We start from the raw sequence: 9,941 nt of genomic DNA, 5'->3' as shown, positions 1-9,941 counted from the left end.
TTTGCTTGAGCACCTGCCCCCCAAAATGTCTGTGCACGTGCCTGCCACCATCTCTTTAACATTTGTTTCCCTCTCCACCACCGCCTCTCCTTCTCCCTGTTACGCGGTCAGAATACTACCACAACACGCCGCCTGTCAGAAATGCGCTCATACACACACGCACCTCCCCAGCAACGAGGCACATCACCCGGTCACAATACCTCCACAATGTCCCCCGGGTGAAATCCGGGACTTGGTTTTATGGTTCCGAGTGGCGGCAAACGTAATTGAGAATGCATTTTAGTTTTGGGGGAACGTAATTTTTAGGAGACGGGACTGCACCGCCATTACATTTTTCCTCTCGCGCACCCCCAGGGGCGCGCGCACCACACTTTGGGAATCCCTGCTCTATGAGAAGAGTGAATATAATATTCATAGGGCTGCTACATAAAAACAGTTGTGTGTGGATCTTAAAAAGAGACATTTAAGTAAAAGTAAAAAATAGACATTTATTGAACGAACAAACAAAAAGAATGAATCAAAAGAAGAGAGAACAGTTGCCGAGAGGAGGTGAGGCACAGCGCCATGTTCAGGTGGTGCATCTTTATAGCTGCTATTTCCAGCAGGCTCAGGTGGGGCTCGTGAGCTGCCCATCAACATCCTGAAAGACAGAGTGGGCAGCAAACAGGACACAGACCCCTAGTGGATGGGAGGGGTCGTCACACTACAAACACACAAAGTCCTTATTTCAGCATCACACATCAGGTTATATGATGCTCGATGAGGAACTTTATTAGCATCATACCTGTGTGCGCTTCTGCTTTTAAAAGGTTGAGTCACAAAGAATATGTGGTGTTAATAAGCATAAGCATATCTGCTGAATCACAGAGAGACACATTTGGAGTTTTGGGCACTTTATTGAAAAGCAAAACAAAAGTAGAAATGGAATGAAATAGAGCCGCTTCATCAGCATTCATTGTAAAGCCAACAGCCTCCTCGTCCCTAAATACTATCAGGAAACATATTGAAGAAGATTTCTATCAGCTGAGAAGCTTCAAACATCTCACTGCCCTTTAGAAACTAGAAGCCTTCATTTACATAAAACAATGTTTCAAATCAGATCAAAAGATGAGATGAAACAATAAACATCCTCTTGATTATTGAAGAAAACACGCAGAGACATAAATGATTCTTTCCTTTGACCTGCTGCTAGAAAACAAGGAAACATACAAACAAACTATTCACACAAGTGTGAAATAAAGGTGTGTCGTCCTGCTGAGAGTGGAGGCGGACTGGAGTCAATCCCAGTCCACACTGGGAGAGAGCTGGAGTCCAGTTTACCAGCAGCAGAGACACAGATAGGAAACCATCACACCGACACCTACGGGAGACTCCGGGCGTCCGGTTCCCGCAGCGTGTTTCTGGATGCTGCTGGTTGATTTGCAGCGTTTCCCCCAGTGATGGAACCCAAGCAGAGAAGCAGAGAACGACTTCCTCAGTATGAAAAGAGAAGAAACTCGACTGGTTGACAAAGATCTCTGATCTCAAGCTTTATGTCTTCACATCACCAGACCCGACAGTGTGTGTGTGTGTGTGTGTGTGTTACCAACATCGATTGAACCAGAAACCCAACAGCAGAAGCATTAAAGTGTAAATATGGAGGATTTGTTTGAGATGAACACGTCTTTGTGTGTGCAGAGTGCTGTGATGCTTTCATTGTTCTGAAGATCTCCAACAATAATCTTCCTCGTTTGATTTAAGAACGTCTCATCAGAGGAAATTACATTTTGTTCAGTTGAAACCAAACGATCCAAATCATTTCACGTCACCACTGATGTTTGCTCATAGCTTTCAAATGTGTTCCGATCGATGAGCATCTACAGCTAGATTCAATGGCTTCATGACATGAACGGTGAAGAAGTGGTGAGGTCACAGTTCATGGAGGAGAGTGTGGTGGCACCACTTCTTGATCCAGTGAAATATTTATCCATAAACCTGAAGAGACCAAAAGAAAAGAAACACATCAAAGAGAAAACTAAATCATTCACCACAAATGTTTCAATCAGAACAAAGACACATATTTACAGACTCATTGAGACATCAAATATTCATGACTCAGTCACAGAAGTGTTACCGTCTGTAATATTGAACCATCACGCTTATGAAGTCATAACTGCTTATTTTCATCTGATAAACTGGTGTCCCTGTTTGTAAAGGTTGATGTTTGAGACGTGATCTGAGCTGCTGATGTGAAGCTTTCTGAACTCATCTGTGTCTTTCTCTGAATCATCTCACTTCACATCAGATGAAGCAGCTTCACCTTTGTTGTGGAAGAAGTCAAAGATGTTCTTCACAGCGACAACGTGTCCCAGAGCTTCTACAGCGGACAGAGAACCGATCACAGCAGCTTCTTCTGCTGCTAGTTTAGAGCAGCTTTGTTTAACAGCAGCTGTGAACAGTTCATGTCCCGTATGAAGCAACTCACTGTGTGCAGGGCGCTGACTTCAGCGTTCAGCCTCAGGGTTCAGCTTCATAGAGAGCTCAGAGCTGTTTTCAGAGGTCGGAGGGCAATTGGCTGAAATGAAAAGCAAAGACGACGTTTTAGTTCTCCAGAGCCAACATGTCAGAATGTGTTGTAGCAGCTTCCTCCCAGTGGAGAGGATCCCCTCTTCTAGCCCCTCCCACTGATGAAGACTTCACTTCTCTCTGACATCATCACGCTGTCATCACTGGAGGAGGCAAAAGCAGCTCCACAGAGTAAACCTGTGACTGAGTGATCCTAAGCACACCGCTCACTCTGACTCCTCTCGGAGATGAAAGAGGTTTTATTCATCATCTGAGCCTTGTAGAAACAATGTGCATGAAAAAACTGACATTATTCTAATTACAAAAATACTGTTTTTATTTATTTTCCCCCCAAAAGTCCAAATTACTTTCATCAACAGTCTAAAAGAACACGTAGAAAACAACCAGCTGCCTTGAAGTGTTCGTCGATTCTATAAAACTGCAGATATAATATATTATGAAGAATAAAAGCAAATATGATGAAATAACATCAATAGAAATGAATGTTAGATGTAAAATATGAATTTGTCTCTTCTACTCATGTCATCATGACCTTACCGCTGACTGTTGAAGTTTGCTTCTCTGTCACATTCTGAAGAAAATGCCTAAAATCCAAATACTACTGAAACACTAACGTCTGTGTTCGGGTCTCTCACCTTTCCTGTTCCTGTTCCTGTGAAACATGAATCCACCCACAGCGATGATGCCGAGAGCAAGAACCACTGCAGCGATGATGCTGATGATGAAGGTGATGTCAGCGGGCTTCTCTGTTGAGCAGAAAACAAGAATAAAATCGTCACAACCTGAAGAGATGAAGCAGGTTAGAAGAGGAGAACATCCGTTCATCCAGCAGACCACAGTCCTGAACACACACACCATGTGTCTGTCCTTTCTTTATCTGCTCTACACGATGACTGTCTCTCTGCTTGTTGATCTCGTCCAGCTGTGTTCTCTCTGTCCAGCTGTGTGTTTCTCTTGCTTTCTGTCTCATGTTGGTTTTTGACACGACGACAACTTCTGACAAACGTCTTCAAACTCCTTTCTGACCGTCAGCACACTTTGAATAAACTTGAACTGAACTCAACTTCCCGTCCTCATAAAAACACACAAAGTGTTCCAGTGAACTGAAGGTGTGCTTCCCACCTTCATCACACCTGATCTCAGCCTCACCTTCGTTGGTCCCGATCACCTTTCGGTCCAGTCTGGTGACGATGTCCTCCTCCACACCAGACAGCTGGAACACACAGTCGTACCTCCTCCAGTCTTCAGCTGGGACTGATGACAGGTCCAGGTCAGCGCTCATCTGGAAGGATCCATCGTGGTTGGGGAGGATCTCTCCGAGGTCCACGTCCTCATGGAGCTCCTCTCCATCTTTGCTCCAGAACAGTGTGGCTCTGTCAGGGTAGAAACCTGTAGCGTGGCAGCTGACTGGAGAGGAGGAAGTCTTCTGGAGGAGAGACACTGAGGGAAGCTCTGGAGAGGGAAGAGAGAGACGGGTTATAGGTTCTTCAGTGTTATTATTTACTGTGGATTCATATCATCATTCATGTTGGATGAATGTGTTTTAAATGCCTTGGTAACACACACACTATATAGATATATTTATGTATGTGTGCAATGCAAATACATGTCATTGAGGTTGAATTGATGAAAGAAGGGAGAGACAAACAGATGAAGAGGTGAGATGATCAGAAAGGGAGGACAGTGAGTGTGAGAAAGACAGAGCAAAGAGACAGAGAGAGAAACTGAGACAGACAGAAACAGTTCAGAGACAAAGAGAGAGAACGGAGGGACAGAGGGGTGATGAGTGTGAGGGAGGAAATGTGGTGAAGGAGAGAAGGAGGCAGAGAGAGGAAGAGAGGTGAGGGAGGAGAAAGGTGTGACACACAGCAGCTCTCTGTACGTGGCTGACATGTGTTGTCATGTGACTGTTGGTCAGAAACAACAGAAGCTTTATGAAACTACATCAGGTCATGTGATTCTACCTGTTCTCATCAGAGAGCTCCTCCCGTTGTTCACATGCTTCTTCCCCCACTCAGGACAGATGTGAGTCAGGTAGTTCTGATAGTATTCTATATCAGCTCTGTCATTATCCCACTTGTGTTTGGTGATGACAGCCTGTTGTTTTGGAGCGATCCATGTCTCTGTCTTCAGGTCAAATGATATGAAGTCTTCTCCATCATAACCAAACTGACGAAAACCTTTGACCTCATTGGTCTCATCATCCCATTCACAGCCGTACATCTCCTGGAAAATGTGGACACCTGAGAGAGAGAGAGAGAGAGAGAGAGAGAGAGAGAGAGAGAGACTCATCAGTTGACGACACTGATCCACAGACTCCACAGCAGAGGGTCTACACCTCCTGCTGTCATTGGCTGGATGAAGCCACTTACAGCCAATCAACAGCTGGACAGTGTGGACGTCTCAGAGAGAGACAGGGAGGCACATATGTTTATTGTTAAATATTAAAAATGTCGTCATGTTGTGAGAGGATGAGGTGAAATCTTCAGATTGCTTCTTCAGTCTGAACAACACTGAACAATATTTAATATGAAACGATATTAATCAGAGAAAAGCAGAACTTTCTCATATTTGAGAAACGAACTAGAAAATGTTTGACATGTTTTCCTGATGAAAGACTTGAGTGATCATCTGATGATCAACATTTAAGTCAATTCATTTCCTGTTGAACTAATAGATTCCTTATTCTAACACGATGTATGTTGTTGAACACGGTGGAGGTTTTGCGAAGTCGTGATGTCTCTACCAGCAAAGCCGTGTTTAAATCAGGCATATGACTCTGAGGCTCTTATAATATTGCACCGGTTAGACAGACAGGCTTCTGTTGTCCAAAACCCTCCGTTGGCCTGAAGTGTACGGTGGGACACATACACACATACACACATACACACACACACACACACCCTCACCCCCCCAGGCGGGCTTCTCGGTTCATGGGGAGGAAGAAGAGCTGAGCCAGCAAATTTACACAAAGAACAAAGATGGCGGCTTGGAATTCCCCGGGAGATGAAGGAGGGGGGGGGGGCAGCCATCGCACCCCCATGAAGTCCGGGAAGCCGGAGGCGGTGTGAGCCATGAGAATAGAGGTCATTAGTCTAGAGAAGAAAGGAGGGAACTTCCAGACAAAGTCAAAAAGACCGAGTCAGCAGTTCTAGGAAGCTGGTAGGGCGTTAAGGTCATTAGTTAAGCCTCGGGGTACATATAAGTAAACTTACCCGTGACAGTGGCGTCGATGAGACTGCTGAGGGGTTCATATGGACACACAGAGAGACCCGGGCTTTCTGAGATTACGCTGACGCAAGGGTTTTTGCCTAATCAATCAAATGATGTTGGAAATTCTGTTTGAAGATGTGTTTGATGTGAAGGGTAAGAATACGTTTGAAGTCAGACATCTGAGCCCCGGATGAGTATAAATACCAGCAGTTTTGAAGGAGTTCGGAAGAAGAAGTTGGGAGGAGGTCTGAGTTCTGAGTTGGAAGGAGTCTCGAACCCCGTGCGGGCTTCTGCCTGCACGGAGGTGAAACTTTAACTTTTTGCAGAATCTCCGGACTTTGAGAGTCAGAGTTTTTAAGAATACTTAGAAGATTTTTTGAAGTCGAAACAGGAGAGAAAGCTTACTCTGTCCAGTCCTGCGCTGGGTGAATCATTAACTTTTCCTCCGTAAGCTACACAGCCAGCCCGTCTGCTGGCTGAGTCAGTACTTTTACAGATCCTTTGTCTGTAAACTGCTCTGAAGGGGTTTTTGAATACTTAAGTGATTTTTCTTATATTTTTCAGTTAACGATTTTCTCTCTGTATTTTGGACCAAGAGACTACACTTTGATTTAAATGCAAATAAATAAATAACGAATTAGTTGCTTCGACCAAGTCCTTTTCTTCATATTTTCTTGAGAAGCCAGCCCAGAGAAGGGGTTACGCCTCAGATGATCCCCTTCAGCCCCTGAGGTAAGTTGTGTTTGATCCAGCTCGGTACATTACTGATGGCATTCTTTACATGCTCCAAACCACACTGATACTTATTCTAATAATAAAAAAAAAGAAAAAAAATTAAATTAATTAATTCATTTTTCAATTTTTTTTATTATCGAATTAAAAATCGTGAGGGGTCACCCCCCAGAATTCACGTAACAATGTTCATGAAGACATAAACACACCAGAGTGAAGTTCAATGACTCTACTCTGTATTATTCTCCATATTTAGGGCTCAAACTCATTATTCTCATCTTTGCTGATTATGGAATGACTATTTTTAATGAATCCATAAATAGTTGACAGTGTAAATGTCAGTAAAGTGTGAAGACGCCGTTAAGTTCAGAGTCTGATGAACTCTTTAAAGTGCTTCTTCAGTCTGAACAACACTGAACAGCATTTCATTCACAACGACATCAATCAGAGAAAAGGAACAAAGTCTCACACTGAGGAACCTGAACTACAACATGTTTGACTTATTGCTTCAATTAAAGACTGAAATTATCATCTGATTATCAGAAATGTAGCCAATTCATTCGTTCAACTGAACAAATTCATAACTAGCTTCATCACTGAAGATGTTTATGAAGACACGAACACATTGGGGTGAAGTGAAGCTCACTCGTCTGTGGTTCTGTCTCTACATGTACAGAGTATTATGGGATGGACACACTGGAGTGGAGCCTGTGGTCTGAATGAGACATGCACCATGTGGTCCTGTCAGCCAGCTCCATTCAAACATGCTGCTCCTCTCAGGAGAGGACCCAGCAGAAGCAGCCTGCGTCCCGTTTACAGTCCTGCTCCCTACTTTGAGAAACCGGCCGTCATGTTCCTCGACCAGCTGTGTGTTGTAAACGCTCTGTGGCCACTTCAGTAGAGTTCTTCTGATGGAACCCAGTGGAGAGAAGGTGTTCATCATCTCTGCTGCTCATTATGGGATGGACACAAACACCATCAGTGGAGCACAGCAGCACCCAGGCCACTCAGTCAGCCATGTTTCTGCTGAGTCACCCTGTTTCAGCCAAGAGAAGCTGTGTGTGTGTGTGTGTGTGTGTGTGTGTGTGTGTGTGTGAGAGAGAGAGAGAGAGAGAGAGAGAGAGAGAGAGAGTGTGTGTGTGTGTGTGTGTGTGTGAGAGTGTGTGTGTGTGTGTCATCTGTTTACTAAAGTACAGGATGTCAATATCAACAAAATGTGTGAAACATAAACAAACCTCCAGTTTGGTTGAAGCGCTGCTTTAATGTTTCAATGTTGTTCATGTAGACCTGCTGGTTACCCATAAAGATCTCAGTCTGAGTCTGCCAGTACTGAGGATCATCTGCTGTGAGTCTGCTCATCCAGTCCTGTTTGGGTTCTGCTCTCCTGGTGTTACTGTCATAGTGAGTGATCTCAACGTCATCAACCAACCCAACAGACACAAACTCTGGGAAGTTTGTGACTCCAGAGGACGTAGTGTAGAAATACTTCAGAGAGTGAATCACTGGAACAGAAAGATAAAATCATCACTTTCAGTTTAGATATCACGCTTTAATAAATCACTAACAATGTTGTTCTGCTGCTCACAGAATCTAAAAGAACTACAGTACAATAAATACATGCTGATAATATCTGCTGAGCACTCAATACACACAGGAATAAATGTTTACTTTAATATTTCTGATGATTGTTTAAAAACTATCTGTTCTGAAATGAAATATAAATATGTTTGTTATTGATTCACTATGAGAGGCTGATATATAATATGATTTTCTTCTTCTTCCTTTTCAATCATGAAACATGTTTTATTTAGTGACAGATGACACTTTGCATCTTGTTTAAGGAGTGAACACTGAAGAGACTGAAGAACAAGATGATTCATGAGTAATGCTGAAAGTCTGAGCCTTCCACCTCCAGCTCAGCCAATGGGAATTTAAGCTGAGCCTGACGTCACGTGTAACTAGGTAGAAGTGAGCCACTCAGGTTGTCAGTGATTGAGTTTATGAGTGAACGATATTAAATATTACAGCAACAAAGCAGGAAGTAGTTTGTCTTCAGCAGGAAAACAACCATCAACTGACTCGTTGTTTCAAAGTAAAAGTCCAAAACCTCCACAGCAGCCTGAGAGATGAAATGTGCTGACGTGTTTCCTGACTGTATGAATATGTTCATTCTGTCCACTGAATGACAATAACTAACACTAAATATTGACATCGTTGATGCAATAACAGTGATTGTAAACAGCACTGAATGAACCGCAGCACACATTCTACATCAAACACCAACAAGTTCGATGTTGAAATAGAAAAGAGCACTAAATCTCGTGCTGTTGTGACGTCATGCTTCATGCTCTTTCCTCGTCGGACTGGTGTTGGACTGTTGCTGCGCTGCGTCATGCTGACGTCTGAGCTTTAAGCGCGTGCACACCGTTTCGCTGTGAATGCTGCTGATATGATGAAATAATGTCCCAAATCAAAGCGACAGCAGAGAGAGAAAGAACACACTTCTGTCCTTTTCACTCAGTCACTCGAGGACACAGCGGCTCCCTCAGAGACATGTCGGGACCAATCACTGAGCTGCACACACAGGATCTACGAACGTGGACTTTAAGAGCATTTCTGACTTTTTACCACATTTTCTGTGGTCAACGAGGAAGTCCTGGAGCTAAAGATCAAAGACGATCAAAAGCAGCTTCAACTGATGAACACAGTCTATAAAGACACGAAGCTTTCCTTCTTCTACAATCACACAACTTATCAAACAAAGAGTGAACTCACCTGCTGCCGCGCCGTGAAGGTGTATCATCAGGAGAGACAGAATCAACGGCTCCACAGTGAAATGTCGCATCTTAACTTCTGGTGCTTTCTGTTCTTAAAGAGAGAAAGTGATCCGGTCCGCTCTGCTCCAGGATCAGCACTGAACTGCGGGAGAGAGAAGAAGCAGCGCTGCCTTCCACCTCCACCTGAGCCAATGGGAATTTAAGCTGAGCGTGACGTCACGTGCAACTAGGTAGAAGTGAGCCACTCAGGTTGTGAATGAAAGTGAAAGTATTGATGTTGTTTGAGCGCGTGAGAGGATGAAGGAGACGCGGACACGCGGGGCTTTATTCTGCTGTTCTCATGTGAAAGGAGTGTTTGACCTCCTGCTGCTCGGGTCTTCTCTCATGATGTGTACTCTGATGTCACGTCACGTGCACAGACGTCACATGACGTCGCACTACAGTGGTTCACAGCTGCACTTGATGAGCAGCAGGACAGTTTCTCAGACTCTTATTATCTGTTGTGTTGAACAGGTCTGTGTGCGATCAGAGCGTCTGCTGATGGAATGAGATGGAGGGGAGCTCCATATCCAACAAGGGCTTTTATTGATGTGTGAGCACGTGAAGGTGTTCAGTACAGGCCTGCACGCTGGTCTCAGCACACATGAGGCCTGA

General features: G+C 44.0%; 1 protein-coding gene across 1 annotated transcript; it reads right to left on the bottom strand.

Moving 5' to 3' along the window:
- Positions 1-882: 882 nt before the first annotated feature.
- LOC306789111 (major histocompatibility complex class I-related gene protein-like) lies at positions 883-9,425 on the bottom strand. Its single transcript, XM_079284903.1, has 7 exons — positions 9,286-9,425; positions 7,746-8,012; positions 4,530-4,808; positions 3,715-4,017; positions 3,201-3,311; positions 2,465-2,554; positions 883-1,974 (listed from the first exon to the last, which is right to left on the bottom strand). Exons 1-6 carry the CDS (start codon positions 9,353-9,355, stop codon positions 2,484-2,486), a joined length of 1,101 nt encoding a protein of 366 aa, XP_079141029.1. The 5' UTR covers positions 9,356-9,425; the 3' UTR covers positions 883-1,974; positions 2,465-2,483.
- Between the last annotated feature and the right edge of the window lie 516 nt (positions 9,426-9,941).

This window comes from Melanostigma gelatinosum (genome assembly GCF_949748355.1).
Source record: "Melanostigma gelatinosum genome assembly, chromosome: 15".
In the NCBI taxonomy this organism is placed as follows: domain Eukaryota; kingdom Metazoa; phylum Chordata; class Actinopteri; order Perciformes; family Zoarcidae; genus Melanostigma; species Melanostigma gelatinosum.
Note: the sequence above shows the minus strand (reverse complement) of the source record. Positions and strands in the feature narration are given on the sequence as shown.

Bases quoted from the DNA above. Each gene is read 5' to 3' on its own strand.
- LOC306789111 (XM_079284903.1), bottom strand. From the start codon at position 9,355: ATGCGACATTTCACTGTGGAGCCGTTGATTCTGTCTCTCCTGATGATA. The intron at 8,013-9,285 runs GTGAGTTCACTC...TTTCTGTTCCAG, and splicing joins CCTTCACGGCGCGGCAGCAG to TGATTCACTCTCTGAAGTAT. The intron at 4,809-7,745 runs GTTTGTTTATGT...TCTCTCTCTCAG, and splicing joins GCGCTTCAACCAAACTGGAG to GTGTCCACATTTTCCAGGAG.